Source organism: Larus michahellis, chromosome 2 (genome assembly GCF_964199755.1).
Source record: "Larus michahellis chromosome 2, bLarMic1.1, whole genome shotgun sequence".
Taxonomy (NCBI): domain Eukaryota; kingdom Metazoa; phylum Chordata; class Aves; order Charadriiformes; family Laridae; genus Larus; species Larus michahellis.
Window position 1 is genome coordinate 125,474,913 of NC_133897.1, and position 25,411 is coordinate 125,500,323.

Sequence of the window (25,411 nt, forward strand, 5' to 3'; positions counted from 1 at the left end):
TTTTTGGGATGCAGCTGTTAATTTTTTCCTCAACAACACGGGATTAAAAACTCCAGGTCTTCTGAAAAAGATTGCACTGGTCGAGTCCTCCTCCAGATCAAAGAAGATAAACAGTCTTGGAAGTGCCAATTCATCACATCCTTCCTTACAGTGACCACAGTTACACTGCTGCTAGTCAGCTTAGCCTACCCCACCTTGTATTTTTCCTTTAACTGCTAACAAAATAAGGCTGCACCAAAAGGGAGTTTCAACAGGACATGTGATTCACTAGTCGCTCACCACCCTTGCTATTCTTACCTCAAAGTTTTCCTTATTAATTTTTCACCTAGATAGTTGCTCTGTTGAGGGTAAGACAGTTTCAATATTTAGAAGGAAAAAAACCAACCAAACCATGAAACTGTTCTTGAGTATGTAACTCAAGTATAGCTTCTGGGCTCTTCAGAAGAGACTAACTCTCCACAAGTACTTCAAAAATAGCACTGGGCCCAAAACAGCTATCCCGTGTCATGAGTAAAGTCTCATCTTCCAACCTTTGCAAAAATTCAACATTTAGCAAGAAGGTGTACTTCTCTAGTTCTGAAATTCAAGAATAGCGTTTATTAAAAAGTTACTGACCTACCTATGAACAAACTGGTATCTGAATTTCCAAATAACTGAAAATATTTGCAGAGAAACACAGAAATTGAAGCAAGCAGAAACCACCAAAAAACCATTTTATTGCAGCAATGTCCCCATCATCAACTGAGATGGCGAAAATTAAGTTTTAATTCATTTTGCATTTCTACTTTTTTATTTATGTAAATATAAATTCAAGAGTGTAAAATAAATCCACATATAAAACACAGAAGAAATTCTTTCAGTGACTCCAAAAAAAAACTTACATACTGAAGAATCATGACAAGTCATCCGCTGTCCATTTTTCCAAGTATACAGGCGTGAAAGAATGCAGAAATTTATTCTCAAAAGCATCTGGTATGAAGTCCTTAAAGTATTTAAGTAATATTTAGTAATCTCATACTCTTGAGCTTATGGATGTAGATTCCAAGAAAATGAGACAAAAAACATCTCAAACTTTAGATTATTTAAACTCCATCTAAAATAATCCATCTCAAACAAGATTATGTTCAATTCTTATAGCTGAAGCATCACAATTACTTTATTAGTATCATTACTTTGGAAAACTATTTCTTACTAGTTTTTCCTGCTTTTAAAATAAAGTCAGAATACTTACTTCAGATAGTTTTGTTTACTTACACTGTAAATATATTGCGGAAAGTAACTCCACATGCTGGTACAACAGGCCTTCATGAAGTTCCACTTAAACATTACTATGATGTACCTTAAAAAAACGGGACTACAGCATGAAATGCACCATGAAGAGTCAGCGTTATGGGATTGTGTATTATCTTTTTCACAGATGCAACAAAACGCTTATATATTTTTGAAGTCAGTTTTGGACTGTTAGACCACATGAATATTGGCTGGTTATAAATAATCGGACTAGGAACATTTACTGTTTTAGAAAGATGCGATTATTTTGTTATTACACCAAAAAATGTTAACCAATACAAAATGTATCATGCAAGATATTTCAAGAAGAATGTGTTTCACTGGGTCCAACAGGCAGATGTTTCCAATGATTGTGGCTTTTAATGTGTATCATGCCAAGTTCTTAATACACAGTGTTTTCCCTCATGGTTATGTTACAACTGAGAATGAAGAAATTAAGATGGTAAAAATCAAACAACGTTAAAAATAAGAACTGCAAGTTAACTTCACAACTAGAAGAGGAAAAATCATAGAAGGATTTAAATCAGCACTATTGTGGGTCCCCACAGTTGCACTGCTACTCTTAGGTTTCCAAAAGATGCATATGATTTTATAAATATTTTTGTGCTAAGAGCCATGCTGAGAAACAAAATATAGGCTAGCACAAGTCTACCTTCTTGGAGATGCATGTTAAGTATAAAATTCACTTACTAAAGTGCATTTGCTGAACAAATTCTAACTTCTACTATTATAGCTATCCCGATAAGCAATACAAACTAAACTTTGTTGAAATTCTACCTCTACTTAAAAGCAGTAAATATAGATGACTGATATCTAAATTACAATCTTGTATTACCAAACATTTTGACTCAATGCTGTGAGCTGTAGAAATAAACAAAGTGTACTGTTCTAAAACTTCCCACAAATGAGGAAGCGCCTTTAGTTAGAAATACTGAAAGCGTAGAATGGAGTTAAATAAAAGCAGAGCTGAAGTAAGCATTGCTTTGCTTCTTATTCAATATGATGTTTCATTAAGGCTCTGAGAGAAGCTGTTACTTTTCTCAAGATCTTTTGGCAAAAGATATAAATGCAGAAGAAGCACGGTCATCTGACATTTCAGAACTTGTATTTTCGTATTTCATTAAAGCCAGCTCATTCAGTGTCTGTATACATTTATTGCACTTGAGTTGTTGGAATACATCTATACCAACAGAGTAATAATGATTGCAACAAAGCCATAGTAAAATAAACTTTAAAAGGGTCTGATTCTGACATTAGAGGTTAAGTGTCTGCATGTTTAAAATGTTCCCCTAATAATAATAAATACAGACAAATTGCTCATCAAGTCAGATGCACATGTTTAACAATTATTTAGCATATATAAAATTTCACTCATCCTTTTATCAATACAAATCTGTTAGGGATCAAAAAAGACTTACCATGCAAAATATTGATTAGTGCTGCATAATGGAATATATATATCTATCAGAGTTAAAACAGCATTTTCAAAATTTAAAGAAAAATAAATTTTTAAAAAGGGATTCTACTGTTGAATGCAAGTCTTCCTTGTTGCAAAGACAAGATAGAGACAAGTTACAATTTATCGCTGTACTTCAGTCTTGATGAAAGACTAATAATAATTTGTCCACCTACTTCTTAATAAATGCTACATTTTCAAGAATAAAGGAACTATCAGTAGGCATTATTTCTACTTAAAACAAGTTATTTCTCTCTGTAATAGGTCAAGTATGCTTTTAATGATTCAGGTAACGGTAGACTCATAATTTTCTCTCTCAACAGATTTCGAGGAGGCTCTTCTGGCTTCAAGGCCTCACTGTGATCTTTATCCTCCTCCTCTTTGTTATCATCTTCCATTCTTTCATCTTCTTCACTATCTAGGGGCTGAGGAATGAGCTGATTACCAACAAACACATAGGTGTTAATCCTGCGTCTACGACATCTCCTCCGTTTTCGTTTTGGAGGAGCCTTCTGAGCAATACCCTTGGCTTTCATCTCCTCATTTATGAAGTTTCTAAGGGTGCGTCTGATATATATTCGAGCAAGGTCCTGCAGATTCCTAACAGCACACGGAGCTAAAATGAAAGAGACAGTAAGTTATACTCACTAAGTGAAATTTCCCTCTAACAAAAGAAATTAGCTGCAAGGCAGTACTTAGACTAATGTTCAAGAACAACTAAAATTTTCATACATGATACAATATGCAAATGAAACAAGGCTAGATAGAGCCACCCTGACAAACCCTGTAGCATATTCACTAGTGAAAGACTTCTCCTATTCCACACACATATATAAAGGACTCCTATTTCAGCTGAAAATGGCTTCTGGAATACAGTTAATCTTTTAAAGAAAATACACAGTCCAAGAGGTCTTCCAGTAGATGTGCAAGAGAAGCAGAAAGCATGAACAGATTATTAAAATAAATTTAAGAAAGCGTACAACAAATACTGTCACCTTTTAGCACCTGGCAAGTCTTGGGACCTACTGCTGGCACTCTTTCGAGATCCTTTTGCTGGGAAAACATCTACCTCCGTATCACATTTGTTTAGGGAAGTTTTTCTTCTGCCTCCCTCTTCTACTTAATATGCTTTTCCCTACTTCCTACTGAACCCAACTGACGAGGAGGGCCATGTCATCTTCACAGCTGACCAAAAAGTTAAAGTCACCCACATCTTTGCAGCAGCAAAGGAATTAAAATTACTGAGGTCCTGAAGATAAAAAAAAGCAACTAACAAAAAGCCAAAAGCCATGTATTTTTCAATGATGGACAGGTGGGTGATGACTAAGTGTTGCTGGGCTGGTGGATGCCTGCACTAGATGAGCCACAGCTGACTAATTCCAAGGAAAACAAAAACAAAAGATGAACAGGCTGCAGAGTTCTGGTTGGTGTACGACTTTCTTGCTTGTCATTTTTGTTCCTTTATGAAGTAGCATAAAGTTAATGGGGACTGCAGTAAGGGAGATGTGAAGAAATAATTTTGATAAATACACTTTGAATATTGCATTCAGCTTAAAAACACTCTGCATTTCAAACAAAATCTTTTGTTTCCTACACTGACTACAGTTGCATGTTAGTTACTCATATTTGAGACAGAAAGGATGTTTATGACTGGCAATACTGATTTCAGCTGATGCCAAAAGGAAAGAAAAAACCAAAACCAAACCAACCAACCCAACACCAAGCCCCATTTGTTTAATGTAAGACCAACTCAAAATCCAAGAACAAAACCCTACCTAATCATTCAAAGCACATTTATTAAGATAGGGCTAAACAAGCAATGATTGCAGACTGTATGCCAATCATACTAAATGCAGGCACAAAGTATATGATATTGAAGTTGAAGTAATGCAAGGCAGTCACTCATCCCATATACAGAACTACGTAAGAGAGACTTCATAAAATCAGAAAAAAAAAAGTAGTATTTCCTTCAAAAGAGAATGGAACAAAACTTCGAAACACTGCATCCTGAAAAAGGTCTAAAAGCAGAAAGGTATCAGTTTTCTTATCCTGTAAGATAATATAAACCAACCATGTTATTTTTAGTGCTAGTTATGATTAATTATATCCTAATTGAGTTTGAAGACAACAGCATCTAAAAGCTTTAAAGACAAAGTAAGGTCCTCACAGTCACATCCCAGACCATAACTGTAATTGATAACTGTCAACCATTCATACTACCTAAAAGAAGTCAAGACCTAAAGCTCTTGCACTTCTGTTCAGCAATCCCAGACACACACAGAGATAGCATAAAGAAACTGACCTTTTAGAAAACTTCAGACCATTTGTTTTTTTTTTTTTTTTTTTTTTTTTTTTTTTTTTTTTTTTTAAAAAGTGCTTAATAGGTAGGAAGGACAGTTAGAAGTCCTACATTAAGACAGTCAGAAAGCTTTCCTACACAGGTAATGTAAAAGCTGTTTGAATACAGAACTACTCAGGAGAATACCTAAGGAGGAATTCAAATAACAGAAGTAGCCTTAAAGTTCTACTGATATTCATGGATTTAAGCCAAACTGACCAAGAACTATGACTCACTTTTGTTTTGATTAGTGATCATCTCAAGCTTGCTTGACGTTTAAAAATTACATTTGAGTCTAACCAAACCTAAAAATACAGCAGAATTTTACTGACTCCAAGAGGTTTCATCTTTTCTCCTTCATTATGATTAAATAAAAACGGAAATCAGACTTCAATAAAATCTATCATTGTGACTTATCAATGATGTGGCAGGCTCATAATCAGTTTTTAGTACACATAGTAAGTATACTGTGGGTTAACGCAAGTTTACATCCCACACTAAGTTAAGCATGAAGCTATGCAAACATCTTATGATCCTGCTCAAATATAAAACTTTGTTGAAATGTAGAATATTTGCTTTACCAATGCTAGCGGTGCTTGACCTTTATCACGTAGCCTACAGTCTATCCAAAGACAGAGTTCATCCTTGCTTGCAATACGCCACACAGGTGCAACAGGTGTATATTCCTGTTCTATTATGTCTGTATAGCATAGTCTCCCTACTTCCAGATCACCACCAGCAGGCACAATACAAACTCATGAAGCCAAAGGGAGTGAGCACAAATGCCACTTACGCAGTCCCACAGTGTCATGTTTGCCGTTGTCATTTCTGTTTGGTTGCACTAGTGGAGCAAACGAAACAGCAAGGATATTTTTACTTTCCCAGGTGTTCTGTCCCGTTCTCAAGATTTGTGTTAGCTGCATAAAAACAAAATAAATAAGTAGTTACAGTTTTGTCATACTCAATACTTTTCAGACTTGCGTTCAAACACACTGCTGTTTTGATTTGCTTGAACATGAATTTATAAAGGCTGTTTTATGAACAGAAAGGACTTTCATATTCCTTGAAATATTACTTGGTCACTAGAATACTGAATAAGGCGCTTTGGGCCTTAATTTTCAAGCTGCATCTCTTACTTTTGCCAAAGTAAGTTTTGCTTTTTCTGATTTTTTTCCAAAAGATCACAGAATACTTTAGATTGGAAGCAACCTCCGGAGTCCTGCTTCCTGCTTAAACAATACCAACTTCAAAGCTGAAGGGGGCAACTCAGAAGCTTTTCTGATGAAGTTAAAGAAAAGATCTCTTAGGACTGAAATTCCCCAACCTGCCTACACAAACTGCTGTATGCAGTGTTCAACCACTCATTATAGAAAACTCTTCTCCCTGTATGCAGGCAGAACGCCCCCTTCCTGCCATTTGTAACATTCTTCTTTCAGTTTGCTGTGCACCCGTGACAAGAATTGGACTCCTGTCTGCGAGGTAAATTCTCCACCCCTTTAGGAAGACAAGTCAGGAATTAAATCTTCCCTTAGCTGTTTCTCTGCAGGTGAGATTAACCCAGATCTTTCATCTGCTTCTTAGACTTTACATGCTCTAGTCCCCTAACCATTTGCGTGTAAGATAGAAATATTCAGAGTTTTAGTTTCGCTTTCAAGTTGTGATTATTTTTAAGTTGGATTCCATCAGTTTCAACTGACAGTATCTTAGTCCAATGAATACTGAAAAAATATTTATGGAACTGAATCATGCAGGCTGTTTTAATCAGTTTGGTATTTTGAGAAAGCAGATACATAATGTGATAATTCTTTCTGGAAGATAAAATAAACAGCATGTTTGTCAAAAAGCATTTTCATAATTACCTGTATTTAGGAGGACATCAACTTAAATCACATTATCTGTCTTTCTCAATTTCCCTATTAGTAAAACAGGGAGAATAATACTTAACCTTTGTAAAGCCTTTTGAGGTCTAAGGATTGGACTGATAAAAGTGTGAAGTATTATTAAAATAAACCTGTCTGAAAAAAGTTTAATCTAACGTGAAAAAGCAACACTGAAAACTGCTGGAAATAACTCATATCTTTTCCTTCAGGTTTTTTCCTCCCCTTACAATATCCCACTAATCACAGCTATTTCATATATCTCTGAAATAAATCCTCTTGTTTAGGGGGTGGTTTTTAAGTACTGACTGAAAAAGTCTGTGTAGCAGGGAGATTTCAAAGCAGTTTTGGGACTGGTATGATACACTGAGAATACTATGAATGGAGTTCTAGATTCACTGAAGACACAGTTTTGCCACAGACTTTGTTGGAACCAGGATATTGATGCTTTCCTACAGGTTTAAGGGAAAAAAGTTCAAGACTTCATTAAAAAGATTAGTATCAGTTTAACTGCAGCAACACACTGAATCAAGACATCATTAGTTGAACATTAACTTAGTCAAATACACATTTAAAGGCATTCTTTCTATTATATATTTCTTATGCTAAAAGACAAAAAGGGGAAATTGTCACTAAGTCACCTGATCTTCTATAGGCATTACTAAAATGCCTCCAACTTTCAGTAAAATTTTCATGTAGTTTTCATGGTCTTTCTGGACTCCAGCTCCACAGTAAATCCGGTCATATTGATGACTGTCTGAGGCTATTTCCAAACAATTACCAACCACAAAGGCAGGTTCACAGAACTCAAATCTAATGGGAAGAAAAAAAAAAAAACAAAGAAGGGACACATTTCAAATTAGGATTTTTAAGAAAAGCCAGTCCAGATAAAGACAGAAAAATATTTTTTATATCTCCACTTATGTAATGAAAAAAGTTGAGGATAAATACTTTAGATGTCTGTATTATAGCAATACTACTTTGAAAATAATCTGCTTTTTTTCTGCCACATCAGGGAACACCAAAGAAAATTTCTTAAGCAGTTATGATTATGTACTATGCAAAACAGAAAAGGCCTCAAAGCATCACCAGACTTCCTAGGTGTGTGCATACAAATGTGTCTAAAGGAACCTTACAAGCCATACAGTAATTAGTACATTTATCAACAACGTGCGATAGCCAGGCTGTTAAATAAATACTGAAATAGCTCACTTCCTAACAGCCCTCCTCCATTTTTTTTTAAATTAAGCTGTTAAAGGACTCATTTTCCTCTACCTCCCCATTTTCCACTTTGAGCCCAATCCACTTTTCCCCAAAAAAGGAATTTAATGGAGGAATCTGTCATTTTTTTTGACAACAGAGCAAGAGATAGATTAATTATCACAGAAGCATCTATTCTAATTTTCATCAGCAAGTGAAAGTTATACAACTGCTTTTAAGTTGACCTAAGTTGCAACAAAAGTTGCAAGGACTGTAAATCCTCCTTGTCACTGCATGAAATACCAAAGGCAAGATATACAGGATAGAGCTTTATTGTCAAAGCTGCATATATTCTCCATTACACTGGTATCTTCTGACATTTTTCGAATCCCTGCATCTTTCTCCTTCAGCTGTTAACACCATAATAGAAGTAACTTACCTTTTTGTAAAATAAACAAACTCTTTCAACAAATAACTTTACCTTTTCCCCAAGCACTTTAAAATTAAGAAAAGAGGTTACCGTCGCTCATAGAAAGGATTTATGGTTTTCTTTGAAAAAATATTAAGTAAAATCTAGCACCTTGTTGCTGCAAGAAATAGTTCATAAACTTCAATAGCCAGTATTAATATCCGACACATCTCAAACTTCATCCAGAAGGAATGAATTTTTCTAAAAACTTTGTCACATACATGTAGCCACTGTATGAACTCTACAGCTGACTATCTTTGGAAAATAATTTTTTTTTTTACTTGGCTCACAGCAGCAAATCCCAGTACAACACCTGACAACATTCAACTCAACATTTCTTCAGTTACAGTGAAGCTTGGCAGCTTTCACTGCTTTGGGATGCTGCCTATAAGGCTTGGCTGACTTTCTTATCTACAGCACTGCCATGAACAAATCAGAGTTCTGTTAAACGGAGTTTTTGCTTGAAGTATTCCCCCCCCCCCTCCCCAAGATGCATGCTTGATCTTGAAAATAATGCAACGCTTCCTTCTTTGACTAGTCACAGACAGACCCCAGAATCCTTTACCAACTACTACATAGCTCTCGTGCTATATGTGGCCAACAGTCCATAAAGTTTTTTCCTCATCCAAGTCCAGAGGAAAAACTGAAAGCTACAAACAACACTGGCAGATTAAAAAGAAAAAAGTTAGAGGGAGGGGCAGTGACCGCCTTGTTGCACACAACTGGGCAGCTAGCCCAGATGGAAATGTAGTTGAAATAATTTCAGATTAACATAGAAAGATCTAGAAATACATTAGGCAAGGTTAAATGCTGGTAAGAAAATGAAACCCAAGGCACTGATCACTTTACTGAAGCAGCGATCACATTTCATAAGCACTTGAACTATCACGTATTTTTCTACATTCATTGAAGGTCAATCATGAAGTTTCATGCTATAGTTTTAAACTGTAGGCAACCTGAAATTAAGTCAAGCAGCACCATATCAATTTAATTTCAAAGTTTGAGTGAAATACCTTTGTGGGCTTCAGAAGTACAAGGGGGGTGGAGGGGAGAGAGAGAGAGTATGGTACTTTTCTAAAAAAAAGTTTTACATCTTGAGACAATCCCTTTGTCTCAAGATTAGCTTTCAAAAAGTGAAGACAGCCTGTCTGCCTAACCTAACAACTTTCACAAAACTTTTGTTCTTTTTAGAATGCTCCTCTAAAAGCTGGCAAGCTTATTACCAGGTAGTTCTAAACTGCTCTTTACTAGAAACCACCCTAAAGCTCATGAAGCCACTTGTCACACCCTCTTGAAACAAGTAGGAACACCAAACTCTCCGAGGAAGCAAAAATACAAAATGAAACAAAAACCCACAAAACATTCCCCAAATACAAAATACTCTATACATGAGCTGTGGATGAAAATTCAAATGTAGTAAAAGCTCAAGAGAATTTCTCACTTAGCTCCACAGCTTGCAACCAGAAGGGCACAAAGCACAAATGAAGACATATAAGCAACTTCCTACTACACCTGTAAGAGTGAGGTGGACTAAGCACTAGAGACCAACTCTGCCTATAGGCACTTTAAATTGACTGGATTGTACTTCACATTATTAGCACAGTTTTGTGGAGACACAAGGCTTATGACCAGAACTATGTAACTTCAGCTAGTTTCAACCCAATTTGTCAACAGCAGGAGCTTCCTGAAAGACTAACTTCCCACAGGAAACCAAGACACTGGATGGACTAGGGTATATGCAATTCCTAAAGACATCTCTTTAGTCCCTATCAGATGAAAAACAACGGCGTCTACTGAGCTCACCTGACTGTGCAATGGTTAACAACCATCTGGCCTGCATGGGTATGTGCTGGGGCTGGCTACCCACCTGAACATAGGCAGTTCAAGAACTGCCATATGTAGCTTCCTGTTACACAGAAAGCTAAAAAAAAAAAAAAGAAGAAATGGGAGGAAAAGGTTATAAACAGTGTCCGGTCATTGCAAGCTATGAGTTCAAAAGCCAACCCTCTTCATTAGTGTTGCCCACAGAACGACTGTTTCATGTGTTATAGTACAGAAAAGTGACAAAATACCAGAAATAAAGGCATACAGAGTTCCCATTTAGTAGAGAATTACAGACTTTTCAGACCTAGTTAAGCTCTGCAATAGTCAACTTTAGCTCCTCCATGCTCTCATGTAAAGTAAACCTCACCAGTGATGCAACAAGACTCTTTCGCTGCCCCCTGAATCTTCAGCTGACTATTTTCACAAAAAGATACATGCACCTCTCTATCAGAATAATATGTATGTTATACAATAAATGCATGTACCATTTTCTTGTATTTACATAATGCAGTAACTTGTGCTGACCAAGAGAGCCTAAAGCTTAATTTAGAGAATTCATGCTACTAACTTGCCCAAATAATTTTCAAAATAAGTAAATTCAAGTTCAGTTTTACTGAAGTATAAGAGACTCCATTATCTGACCAGGAAATTACATAGAACTGAAATACAAAGGTCTGCAAATACAGGAAATAAATGATTTTAAGAATACCTGCCAACAGTATCACAAGCTTGTTAGTCTTACAGTATGAAAGCAGTATTAACCACATTTTCACAACGGAACTTGACCTAATCAAAACTAAATTTAGTCCTAATTGTCACTATATCCAAATTTATTTTATTCTACTGCCTTTGCGATATGAAAGCAGATCAGATATTCAATTTCCTTCTGTGCTACACTAAGCTATCTTTTATTAGATTAATGACATGACTGAAAATAAATGGTTTATTGCTTTAATATGCAGTATTGACAATCACATAAGCTACCTATCAAGATCAGGCAATATTCCACTTAAATTTTTTTTCAGTTACTGATTTGAAATGGAACTAAGAAACACCAAGTGTTATTTACCATTTTTTCACCTCTAGCAAACAGCCAGGGTTGCCTTACAGGTAATTATATAGGTAACATGAAAAAGACTCTTATGTTATTTCTCAATACATCCGATGCCAAAAAAGGCAAAAATAAAGTGCTGGAACATGTGGAAAAGTTTTAATTATACTAGGTTCTTCACTAGAATTACAAAAGAGGCAACAGAAATTAAGAGTTCCCACTATAGGTAACACAGCAACAGCGAATTTGTTTAAATGAGCACTTGCCATAGGATAAAGTCAAGCACACAGACCACATTTAGCAATGGTCCAAGATAATCAAGCAGTTTCGAGCACGTAAAACATCTGTTGACCTCATTCTGCCCTTTCATCTTTTGCATTTTTGTAATCTGTCCCTCAAGGATGGGTGTTTCAAGTCCATCCTCAACATAGCCAGAGTACTTTTCTTCAAGCTAAATGAAAAAAATATTCTTTAGAATTTAAAGTGCATTTGTCATTGCTACAGCAACTTCAGAAAATTATCAAATAATAGATTGTTACTGCCCATGTTCTTTCAAGTAAGATTCCCTACAGGTATCAACACAATGAAGTATTAATATTGTAATAAAATGAATATCCATTTAAAAAATATTAATAGCAAAGAACTATGATTAAAGTTTGTTGCTCTTGTATCCATATCCACCAATCTAGTATTTGTGTGATAGCAAGATATTAATAAAAAATAAGAGGGCATAGTACAATAACCTACCCTAAACAGCTCAAGGTTGTGCATTTTTTTGTTACAAGGGGATTCATTGGTTGGTCTTACCAGAACACCCACCCACATAACCTACCCTTTAATTATTTCCAACTCTGAAGATGTATAGGATGCTTCTTGGGCTAAGCTCTTCTATCTAAACATCCTGCATTCACAAAGGTTGTAATCCTGGTGTTTCTTGAAGATGAAACTAGATGCAAGTAGGTATGAATTATCTTTTTTTTTTTAAGGGGTATACATACACGATTCTTTAAAAAGGAAAGAGTTCCATGAAGTTGAGGATTAAAAAAAAAAATCAAGTTATTTGAGGAAAAACAACTTTCAACGTCCACAGGCTTGTGTTTGAAGGAAACAGTAAAACATGTTACAAGATGCTTACAAAAAGCAATACTGAAGAACCACTTGAACTACTTACACCTGTTTTTTCCTAAGAGAAAAATTAATTAGTTCTTAAAACCACCATCACTGCAGCTACATTTTACACCTCAACTACTACATTCACACCGGGACATCATCTAACAGTACTAACAACGCTCATATCTCAGCTTGCTGTTCACAGCCCTTACAGAAAGAAAACTCATTTCAGTATGAATTTAGCATACTGTTTCTCCCATCCACACTCACTTCCCTTTAGTCAGTCAACTCAAACCCTCCAAAAAGTCTGAAATGTCATTCGATACCCTCACGCTGCTTCAAGTAATTCCCCTCTAACAGGAAATTTATTTAAATTTAGGGCACAAAGGCCTACTCTTCAACTTTAATAAATATATTAAGAAATAGCTGACAAGTTAACACTTGCCATTTGTACTACAATGACATTACATCAGAACAAAGAATTCAAAAGCACTGCAAGGCAAAGTTCACACTTAACCACAGGATTTACTCTTCTGTTTTGGAATATGTTTGTTTGGTTTTTTTTTTTCCATGAAGAGTTATTTTAAGACACAGACTGAAAAACTACACATAATTTAATCTAGGAAGTTCTGTCTCCTTTGTCCAGTTGCATTAAAAAGACAATACTCTAAGGGCTTCCTTATGTCAAACGTAAGCATTTAATAAATCAGTAACCTTACTCCAAGTACACCTAGAACCTGTTTAAACACTAATGCATTCACTGGAAGAAATCCTGACAAAGCTTTCAGATCATTTAAGTAAGTTTTTCAGGTTTTATACTGACATAAAACTTATCTTCTTTGAAAACCACAGATGAAGGTCCACATGCCACCAGAACATGCAGCAGAATAATTAAATACTTTCTGATTTCTATGCCTCATTATCCTTCCTCATTTTACTCGACTGCAAAAGTGCTTTAGAACTTGTATCAATCAGATTTAAAGTTACTTCTTATATATTACAGGAAAAGGTTTTCCCAGTTGTTTCTCAATAAATACTTCCCATGATATATGCAGATGTCTATTTAAGATTAAATCACTAGCTAAGAAACTTAAACCTGCATCAATTAATATGGGAAAACAATTTTTAAAGGGTGTTAATTCTTTTCCTATTAAGTGGGACAATAGCAGGGCAAGATGGCAAGTTCTTTACGCCTTTTTTGCAGTTTTGGGGTTCCCCCCTCCATTGTTCATTCCATCTTGTGTAAGTATTTTTTCAAGCTCTTTGCACTAGTCTTTGGTTCATGTATAAATGCATATTCATGGATTGCTAGCATGTTTTGTTGAGAAGTTACACACATTTTACCTATTATTGTTATTTGTGAGACCTTCTGCATGTACACTACAAACATTAGAATAAGCAGAAAGATAAGAGTATTAAATTTTTGAAACCAGAATCTATAATGACAACTTTTAAGTCCCTTGCATCCAATTACAATAATAGTAATTTTAATCAGCATTAGAGTACCAGCCAAAAGTGATGCTGGTAAAACTTCTATTCAGTAATGTTATCCTGAACGTTTTTTCAGCTTCCAGGTAGTGCTGTAGGGACAGTAAGTGAGAAACCTGTATTTCACTTGTATTTGTCATCTCCTTTTTTTAATAAAATTGTCTTGGTTCTTCTATTATATAACCTCAGCTATCTTTTTTATAATTTTTGATGTCCTCATCAGTTTCACTGGACCAAAACACATTAACTAGTTTTGAAGAAAAATTCAAACACTGGTTCTTAAAAATACTTACGACTAATTTCATTCTCCCTTCAAAAGTGGTTTACAAAGTTTAAGCTTCATTATGTACTGTATCTAGACTTTGGTGGTAATGTGAAGTATTATATTGAAGGAATACTTTTTATCAATTCCACAGTGAATTTTAAGAAAGGGGGACAGAAATAGGACACCAAGAAAAAAAATTCTGTCTTTTCAGTTTATTGTCTGGGCCCTAATACATCCATGGATAGAAGTCTGGAAAACAGCCTATCTGTTTACAGAAACAGAAGAGTATTTGTTTTCTTTTCTTACTGAAGCAGAAAAATGGTTTTATAAGTTGAAGTTGTCACTTTTTACTATGGGGTTTTGTGAAGCAACAGATTTTACAGGAACCATGCACTAAGCATTGTCATCACTAGCTTTAACATAATACACATTCTAAAGACTATCAAAACTTGTAGCAATGAGAGATTTTCAAAGAAAGGCAGCTTCCACCATGGGATTTTTTTATTTATTCCTCAAAGTTCTTTTACGTGCAGTTCTGAGAGGGCAAGAACACATATTTGTTAAGTATCAAATACTTTAAAAATGTTGGTTTAGTTCTGTCCTAGGTAAGAGTAGATTCAGCTGTCATTTTTGGAACCTTCTGGTTTATGAGCTGTAGGATTAGAAACAGTACTTCTCTTTAATATCTCTAAATGAAAAAGGGATATTCCAGAAACCTATTTTCCTTTCCTTTTTGTTTAACATTACCTCTGGCATCGAAGAACCCCACTAGAATTCTAGTCATCCCTGTATTGTTCTGGTTAGACTAACCCTCAGCAAGAATTCATTCACCACTAAACCCCATTGTTTACACTGTTTGAAACTAAGACTAAGTTATCAGTAAGATTTATACTCAGCAAGGCACCATTGAGTTTTGGAGACAGTTTGCTTTTTCTGCTTAGATTTTTACTGCAATCATTAACTGGCTACACAGGCAGGCAGGAGTTTTATCTCCTTTGTGTGTATACAAGGAACCTCCTGTTTCAAGTCTGCTTTAATGAAAAGAAAGTGAGCCTTCAGAGTCCTAGCAGGAGCCCTGAGTTTCGATGAAGAAAAATAAGTATTCTGGTGGAAGACTAAGCTTACTATTTTTCAATGCCAACACAACCTACTACAGGACTTCAGGAAGAAGTTTCACCCACAACAGTTATCCCAGAAGTAGTACTAGGGTTCTTGTCACTTACCATTGAAGTGGTTTCTTTTGATCCTGAGAAGGGTTGGTGATTTTCTTTCACAGCAGGGACTTCACCAGCTTACCCAGGTTTGGTTTTTGATAGGGTGCTAGAAGATGGGCAACCTAGCCTTGCCCTGTGGCTCTCTCTCCGAGCTGGATATTCTAGGTCTAGAAGTTGACTGGGAGCAGAAAAGACAACACATTCCCCTTCAATAAACAGGTGAAGCGGGGCCTGGTACTTGCACATATGTGTGTTAGATAGAGCCTTCTTACGGAATGTTTTTTTCCCCTTAATTGGCATGCACTCCCTGAACAGAAGAGAGCCTTATGCATATTTCAGACTCAGACAGAGAACTTCCTTTAGTCTATGCCTAGAATCTATGCGCCTCATCCATGACAACACTTCCAGATGCCTTCAGGTGGCACTTCTCCTTTGCTTCTATGGCAAACAGGTTGTCAAGTAAAATCAAGGCAGCAGTTTACCTCTCAGAATGAACAACTCCACCTCCATTTAGAAGAAAAATATTTTTATAGATTGGTGGGATATGGATACAGATACAAGCAATTACTGAATTATTCGTCTTTCTGAAATGCTTTTCCTCTGATGAAGAGTTCAAGAGGCCAAAACTGAGAGAAGCCCAGCTACCGGAGGTAAACAACCCTCCCCTTTAGGCAGAGAATGTGTCTCAAATCCCAGACATGCTGTTTTTACATCACTTTCAGTCTTTGGTCAAGCAGCTACCCAAATCATAGAAAAGATTTTAATTACATTTCAACAACATTCTTATCAGTAGTCAAGAAAAGAAGTTGTACTACACCAAACAACACTGGATTATTCCCCCATAAAAATGGCAAAGCAATATTCCACCTTGCTTTATCAGGCAAAAATCCCACCTAAATCATAATGACCCAGCTCCATGCAAAAGTCAGATGCAAAGCCAATGGCTTATTGCTCCAAGCAAAGGATCACCACAAAATTACAAAGTACTTATTTAGGATCTAGGTTGAAGCTCTCCAAGTACCTTCCCTTAAGGTTAAACCCCTGTTTTTTGTTTCAAAAGGAGACTGCTTAAAATATTCAGTCCAGTCTGAAGAACATTATACACTAAAGAAAGAACGCAGGGAAGCGGCAATGCAAAGTTTTACAGAATTGCCCATCCGCCTAACTCCATTACAGCCAGGAAGACAGATCATGGTCTCTGTGTTCCTTCTGTCCCCCACATGCCTCGTTAGAGGCTGCTGGCAAGTGTAAGGTATTTTTCCCTGTGACACACACAAACACCCACTCTGACAATTAACTTCATTCGTACCAGTCTGCCACATAAAATCTATTTTCAGACAGTAAGGACGCCTGCTAGGTATACACCAGTGTTCAACAGTAGACAGACACCGCACACCTTTTTCTTGGTTGGTCTTTCGTCCAAATACTAAGCTGACCAAATCAGTAGTTAAGTTCGGATGCCACAGTCCGCACAATTTTGGGTAAATATCTTTCACTTATAAATGAAGATGCAGGAAAATGTTACTGAAACAAGAATCAAAACCAGACTTACTGACCCAGAGCACATTACTTTAAGAGGCAGATTAAAATTCAAGACATGCTGTATAAATTCACTTGTATTAAAAAAAAAAAAAGAATATAGAAGGAGCCCATCACAGAAAAATCCACACAGTATCTTCATTAACTACATTAAAATATAGAGTATTTACAAAGAAAGTAGTTAGCCAGAATCAACTAAGCAGACAAGTTACAAATCCCCCCCATGAAACACAAAATCCAAACAGCCAATCAGTATCACATCAGTTGTAGTGCAGCTATTACCAAGTAGATTTATATCAAAAAGCCCTTTCAGAGAAATATAGTTTTTGTTAGGTTGGTGAGGAGGCTGTTTCTGTAGCCATTGCTTAGTATTTTACTGTTGTGAGGAAGAGGTGGATTATTGAACAGCATACACCAAAATAATAACACACAAATGATAGTGATAAAGCTTAGATGATAGTCACCAACCTGCTGACTTTCTCCCCTCATTAGGATAACACTGTATAACTAAAGATCAATTCAACTATCATTGTAAATAGCACACAGCATTTATAACACTGTCCCCAAGCTGATATTCGCTGAATTAGGGGGAAAATACATGTTTTTAAGAATATTTAAATCATTTCCTATCTACAATCACTTCCTTCAAACACACAGAACACTGTATACATAGAACACTGACATTCACCTATGCCAAGTTTAGCAATTATGGGTTTTTCTTCTAGTTCTTGCATGTTTTAAAGTATAAACCCCAGTGTTCTGATATTCATTTACAAAAATATCCCAATCAGATTTTGTTTTAATGATAACATTTCCTTGCTATCTCTTCACTCAATTTCTCTTAATTTCAGTACATAAACATATGACCAGACTGGAAAGACATTTCAGTCAAAACAAGCTTTTTGTATGTCTGAGTACCCACACCTACAGGAATGCAGGAACACAGGTATGCAAAGGAATTGATTAGCTCACAGGTACATCTAACTTAATAGAACCACTAATGCAATATTAGTAACGATCATGAGTGAGCACATTTCACACACTTTTTTTTTTACAACAGATTATATAAAGTGCATCACAGAGTTCTAGACTGAATCCATTTTTATTTATTCTGGCTTCTGTACATGTTAACATCAGCTAACCTAAGTGCCTGTATTAAAATTAAGACAGTTGCAATAAACATGCATTTTCTCTTCCATAATTTATTCTAATGGGGGAACCTAGTACTAAAATCATCTAGCCAACACCGAAAGTACAGAACTGAATTCAGATACAGGTAGCACTAGGATGATACTTTAAACTAAACTAACTACTCTAATTAAGAGCCTTCCATTACTTAGGAGCATGAGGAGGAAGGCCTGTGGTCAGGCCAGAGCTCCCAAAGTTTGGGGTATGGAGAAAAGCGGATTGAGCTCCAGCCAAGATAACCAAGAACATGGCAGTTCATAGTGCACACTGCAACAATGGTAAAGGGACAGAAAGACATTTTCTCTTCTACCCACTGCGGAAGACAAGGAGCATGGGATGTGCAATTCTTAGGCTACTCCTACAATTCAAAAGTTTTTCTGCATTTCCAGAAGATACATTATAATCACTGCTGGAGAACTTATTGCCTGCAAGGAAACAAATCTTTACAGAGAACAGCCCTAGCTAGAACCTTGTCTACCCTTTCACAGAGGCACCAAAGATCCAGATTCTTATGGGCCAACTTAAAACTAATAATAAAAAATTTTTGAGTACATAGAATCAATAAGGCTTAGAGCCCTGTAACCCAGAAGCATACCAGTAAAAGTGAGTAGCGTATGAGCACAAAAGAATATTCTTAAATCCACCTCTTCAGGTACTAAACATGAAGATTATCAGATAAGTTTGCTCATGTATGGATCAACAGTGTAGATTACAAAAAAGTTAATACTGTAAAGAAAGATGATGTCCATTTATATAATACAAACTCACTTAATGGGTACAAATTACTCTATACATGCAGACAAAGACACCTGCATACCACACCATTCTCTTAAGTACATATGTATGCACGTATGTGCACATACATACTTGTGTGTGTGTATGTATACACACTGCCAAAACACAGGAAAAAATCAATTTTTTTTTTTTTTTTAAGGATTACACAGCAGAAATACTCCCACACTTTTAAAGCATGCTTTCTTAAGCCTTAACTTACCTCATGAACTAGTGTCACAAACTGGAAGTTTTACATTTTGGTTGTGTGATGCCACTCTTCTCCCCTCTCTAAATTCAGAGCCAATGATGCACTCAGTTTAAAAAATGAAAATGTTGCTCCAAAGTGAACTAGACAAATTAGATACTTACTTATCAAAGCTATCACTGTATTTTATGAAGCTCTCCAATTTTTCCTTGGCATATTCTACCACATCTGAATGAAGCTCTATTCCATGATTTATCCCAAAAGGTCCTGTAAATAAAAACAGCATTTTGGGTTTGTTTTCTTTTTTCCCTTTAAGCACAGCACAACTGCATAGAACAGCATTATACCTTTCATCTGTGAAAGCACTAACATTGCATAAAACACAGAAGTCTCCCAGCACCGCTAGACAGTGTCATTTTTTGCATCTGCATTGCCAATGCTTAAGAGGAAGGTAAAAGGCCAAAGAACCAATGAAAGAACAGGGACAGAACTGTGGCAAAACAATTTGCTACAGTGAACTGTCCTCATAAACATGCAGAAAAAAATTAATCTGAGTACACTTAAGTCAATCTGATCAACTTTTTCAACACAGTCTTTAGTTGTAATACAGCAGTTTCAAATTATAATTTGAATTTTATTTGGAAATTTATTTGAATTATAATTAGTTTGTATTTTGGTACTTGCATTTTGAAAAGCTTTATTATGGCTAAATGTTCAGCTTTTGACAATTCAGAGACTGGGTATTATACCCCTGAGCCACACCTGCTCTTCTATTTTACAGGTTCACAAATCAGAAGTCTGCTCCTGATTTACTTATTCAATAATTTATTTCTATCTACAACACTGAAATTGACCACATTATGTTCACTTATCACAATCCCAACACTACTTTCTTGTAATCAAATCCAAGTACATTTCCAAGTCAATTTGTGTGCCAAGTCAATGCTATCTTTCAGGAACAAGAAGAAATCATGAGCCAGTATTATGAGGATTATCCACATCAGGAAGGAATCTGAATCAGATAGTCACATTTGCTGTGGGGATTCTATATTTAACATGCCCTCATAGCCCAGGGACTTTAGTCATTGGAGCATAGAATTGGAAAAGGGAGAGGAACGGGAAAGAAGGGAAAGTAAACATCAATAAGATTAGACAAAACTTCTATTTATATCCTCTACTGCATTCTAAATCTTTCTTAAATATTTAGTTCAAAGATGTTACTCCAATGAAACAAAATTCAATTTGTCTTTTCCAGGACACTGATTAACAAAATAATTATGTTATCCTAAGAAAGGTTTCATTTTACTGCAAGAAAAAACAGTATAAGCTACTAAGCGATTAAGAATTGCAATTCTTAACATAGTTCAGAACATTTTCTACCAGGTCAAATAAAACCAATCCAATAGGTTACCATATGCAGTGCTCACAAGACCTCTCTGATGGCAGGCAAAAGGCAGGTAGATCATTCAAGGGATGTTCTTAGAACTTGTGACAACATGTACCTTCTGTTGACACTCATATCGCCTGTGAATTTAGTTTATTATCTATCACTTTAAAAAAAAGCATTAGCATAAGCAATCCCTTCCTAGCTGTTTAATTATTTAATGTTCCCTTGCACAATAATAGACTATGATGTTTCTTACCAGTGCAGATACAGTTCTACAGCATGCAGCAGCATCCAAGGTACATTTTCTTTAATTAAAAATTAATCACCATTCCTTTAACCTCGTAATTTAACTTAAAAGTGCACTGGCATCATCTGTCCCAAAATTCACATATACATTCCTTTCAATACTCAATTTTGAAAAGCAAAGAACTAAAAAAACCTGTAAATGTAAGATGCTCCAACAGTTTGAAATTTAATCTATGAATGGAAGAGACCACCACACCATGAAACACCATAGTATTCACAATTTGAACAGAAATATGAGAAACATACTTTCTTCTTTCATCACGGAAGTCACAGCTGTATATTTAAGCAAAGAGTCAGCTATTCTAAAAACATGAAGCCAACTTTTTTGCTACTCTCCAAAGTCAACCGGCCTCTTTCAACATAATGAGCTAGAAATTCCACCATGTAGTCTGAACTACATTTACATTTTAACAGTATCAACCATAGCTAATTTAATCTCTATGGAGTGGTGGGTTTTCTTTTTTTTTTTTAGAATGTTTCTATACTTAGTGTTTACCAGCTTCAAATTATTTGCTAATTTAATCTAGTCGTTTTGATCCTGCCAACATGGCAGAAATACTAATCACTACATTGTCAAATTGAAAGATACCCAACTACTGTCAAAAACCACATGGTTCTCTGTTACTAATTGCAGTGCGCTCACTGTAATTGGTCTAAACGTATGAGCTTTTAAAAATATATATATATGGTTTATTTGTCTGAAAATTCCTTCTGTTTATTTTTCTTTGTTAAAGTAGCTGTTCCCTGGTTTAAAAAAAAACCACTAAAATAAAGAATGATTACACGTAACTAATAATTTTATCAAAGAGAGCAGAGTAAGAAAATGAATGCACACAAATTGTATTTATACCTTCCATGCCTCAGCCTAGCACTCAAACCACATTACAATACTAAGCACACTTCAGGGACTGGGTACAGCACTACAGAAATATGGAAAGTCCACTTCTGTAAGTAGCTGAGCAGTCACTGCTCCAGGCTCCTCAGCACTGCTAGAGAACTACCAGCACCTGAGCTGGCTCTGTGGCAACATCTTCAGCATAACCATGCTCCTAGGGGCTGTCAGCCAATCTCACCCTCTGTAGAAGACAAGCCTTTTCCTGTTTAATTTCTTCAACGCCACATATAATATTCTGAAAGACAGGAATTCTGCTTGATAAGGAGGTCAAACCCAGGAGCATTCAACAGCCAACCAACAGCCACTCAGAGTAGGTTAGATAGCACAGATACAAGTGCTATATACATAAGCAACAATTTCTTTTTTAAACATCACAATTAAGAATAATGAAATAAAGCTTTCCACAAGGCAGAGAAATAAACGAATACCACTACTCACTACCCTGAGTACTCATTTTGTAGAAAAAATGCAGCAATATTTACTAATTGTTTTAATACTGAAATAGAAGTCTGAACTTAAAATATGACAGTCTAATTAAAAATACCTACTCTCAAACAGAAACAATCTTGAAAAGGACAAAGCAACATTCTACTAGAGTACTTTTTTTTTTAACATGTGAATGAACATAATTCCTGTTTCCACAAAATACCAATAAATTCAAGAGATAGTATATTGTTATTAACAGGAAAAGACACTGCCAGAGATGCCAACAAATTACATTTGTTATGCACCATTAGGGGTAATTTCTATTCTTAAATCAGTAAAAACCGACAACAGAAAGTAACTAAACTAATTGAAAATTAACAAACCAACTCGTCACACTTCAGCTGTGTATGTAAGTAAATATACACACAACGCTGATCTGTCAGCAACCAATGAAATACGAAAACTCCACGTAATACAATCAATAGGATCACATATATGAAAACTACATACGAAAATAAATGAAGTTATTTCATGTAATTAATTTTAGAAATTATTTGTTGGTACACATGCTCTGTATTCTAAATATTGTTGAAGGGGGGAGAATTTAAGCAGTTCTCTAAGGTAGGTTTTTTTAATTTAGACAGCAATATTTCATTCCATCTTTTTCCCATACAGGAAATGTATCTGAAAATAGAAGAAAAACACAGTGCTAAACTCTTAAAATAATTTTTAAAACCTACAGACCTGCAGTGCTTAAACAATCTTATCAGTCTACATCCCCGAACTTTCTCACTCATAAAGTGATTATATAAATGTATTATAAAAGAATTGTTTGCAGGCTGATAAAGACTTATTTTTCAATTTTCTTCAAGAGTCATTAGCCTTTACAGTTTAGATTTTTCTTTCCATAAACTGAAAATCAAAACAGTAACCTAGAGTAAGTGCATAAACATGGTGCAAATGCAGACTAAATTTTTAGTCCTCAAAAATTGTTTATCTATGCCTTTTCCTTTCCATCAACAAAAGGGCTGTTTCCTTTCAAATAAGAATTTCAGACTATAGAAAGGCAAGCAGGAACAACTGCCTCTCTTCCAGAACATTCCATTAAATGGTACTGAACAGCAGTGTCAGTGAACAGCTTGTAGATGACATACAATATTGTAACACCTCAAACGCTCAGTTTTAAGTATAGTACTGTAATTTTTAAAGGAGTAAAAGTAAAGTTTTACAGGATTTGTATAATCCTCTAAGAATATGCAGAAGCACTATATTAAAATAAAAATGTTCAAGTTACCTAATATTAATCCCACCATTGTACTCAAGTATCCGGTTCCACTACCCAGATTTAGAAAAGATAATCCAGGCTGAAGCTTCAGTGCTTCCATGACTTCAGAATAAATGCAAGGTGCTGACAAGTGTATGTTTCCATGCTTCCAGGCCAAGTCTTTATAAGCATTGTCCCTGTATCCTTCCAGATAATAATCACCACGATCAATTGCTCTGAAGGCTTGCTCCACACTCTCAGTGCGAATGTACTGAGCTTCTTTCAAGTTATCAATTAAGTCATCGTTGTCTTCTCCAGCACTCACAGCTCCTCCCATGATGAATTTCTATGATAATTTGATTAGTTTGCAAAACACATTAGGAGAGTTTTCCCCAAAAGTGTATGTAAAGGATTCTCAGTTCTTCTTTCAGAAGCACATCACAAACGAATCCTGGAAAATAGATATGTTTACATAACTTGAGTTTCAAAAGATAAACAAATCAAAACTATTAGAGGGTGATGAAATACTGTTAAGTATTGGACCACTTTATGAAGCAGAACTACTAAGTGTCAGCACAGAAAGTATTTAATCAAAATCCTGCCCTTCAGATTTTAACTCAATCCAATGGTTTTCAGCTCAGCTTTAATATGTCAACATGGGGTATCTACATCAGCCATCAAGCTTAAGAGTTTATACTGAAAAACACTACAGTGCTAAGAACCTATCACCCCTATTACATACATTTTGGGGGACAGAAACTGTCTTTGGAGTAGCTCTAGCCCCATCCTGAGAACTAAGTGTCCAACAGCTGCTGGAGCACGTACCAACTTAGTTACATTTGAAAGGAACTGGGTTTACATGCTCTGACATCACCCCCCAGTGGGAGACAAAGCCAGGGGTGTGGTGATGTCCAGGAGATGCTTCTCACAGACGTTCACTTTTGAGTTGAACCAGAATACTAGTGCAGACAAAGCCACACACTGCTCTGTTCTAGATTCAGCACAGGAAACACCTCGGAGTATCTGAGCTCCTCCTAATGCCTGCCATATTCACTAGAGGAGTACGAATTCCTTAAGTACCATGGAGTTTTCCACAGCTTGTCAGCTCTTAAGGGACCAGCAAGTTTCATGAATTCTACAGACTATATTAACTTCAAAATAACCCCTCCATATCTGTATTTTATGTACAGTTATTGCATTATTAATCACTGAACTCAAAATCCAGATGTTAACATTTCAATGTTGTGTGAACTAACACTAAACAGAACACTGGAAGAAAGGAAAACAAGGAAGTTTACTCCACCACTTCTAGATGGCTAGAGTATCCATAGTGAGCTGGTTGTTAACGTTAGTTACAGAGTCAGCTTAGCTGAAAGAAGAAGAAAAAAGACTATCATGAATCTTGGTGCATGTTCTAGGGAACCTAGTTACAGGAAAGAGAAAAAAAAACACACAACAAAAAAACCCCAGACGCACTCATCCATGACTCTTTAATTGCATTGCTGAGTATTACCTTTTAAAAACATTCCACCTGCCTCTTCAAACCAGCATGTTTCACCGAGCATTCCTTTTAAAAAATATGAATGTAATCTTTTACCTGAGAATATTCCAACACAATTCAGCAAATTCCTGGTTTGTACAAGCCTATTTGTGCAATCCACAAGTCAGGAATTCACATACACAATCCAGATGCCCAAGGTTATTTAAGTTATCAGAATGAAGCTGGTTCCTAAGCTTACATTGTGGGGATCACCACAACACAATTTTCATGGTTAAACACTGTAAATGAAGAACCTTCTTAGAAGACATATGAATCCTTTTCCACATGTTTAACAGGTCTCTATC

The 25,411-nt window shown here is 35.8% G+C and overlaps 1 protein-coding gene across 10 annotated transcripts in view; it reads right to left on the bottom strand.

Annotated features, from left to right (window-relative positions):
- Window positions 1–696: 696 nt before the first annotated feature.
- The window catches only part of PCMTD1 (protein-L-isoaspartate (D-aspartate) O-methyltransferase domain containing 1), a 45,438-nt gene continuing 20,723 nt past the window's right edge, over window positions 697–25,411 (bottom strand). For 4 of the 10 annotated variants that reach the window (XM_074577014.1, XM_074577010.1, XM_074577011.1 and 1 more), the window contains 5 exons: window positions 23,597–24,017; window positions 19,453–19,555; window positions 7,603–7,774; window positions 5,878–6,001; window positions 697–3,362 (listed from right to left, as the gene is read on the bottom strand). In XM_074577014.1, coding sequence (XP_074433115.1) covers window positions 2,992–3,362; window positions 5,878–6,001; window positions 7,603–7,774; window positions 19,453–19,555; window positions 23,597–23,903 — 1,077 coding nt within the window. In that variant the 5' untranslated portion in view covers window positions 23,904–24,017 and the 3' untranslated portion in view covers window positions 697–2,991. Of the gene's footprint in view, window positions 3,363–5,877; window positions 6,002–7,602; window positions 7,775–15,591; window positions 15,761–16,978; window positions 17,107–19,452; window positions 19,556–20,699; window positions 22,112–23,596; window positions 24,018–25,411 lie in introns of those variants that run through there. The other 6 variants (XM_074577018.1, XM_074577016.1, XM_074577015.1 and 3 more) reach the window with 6 other exon arrangements.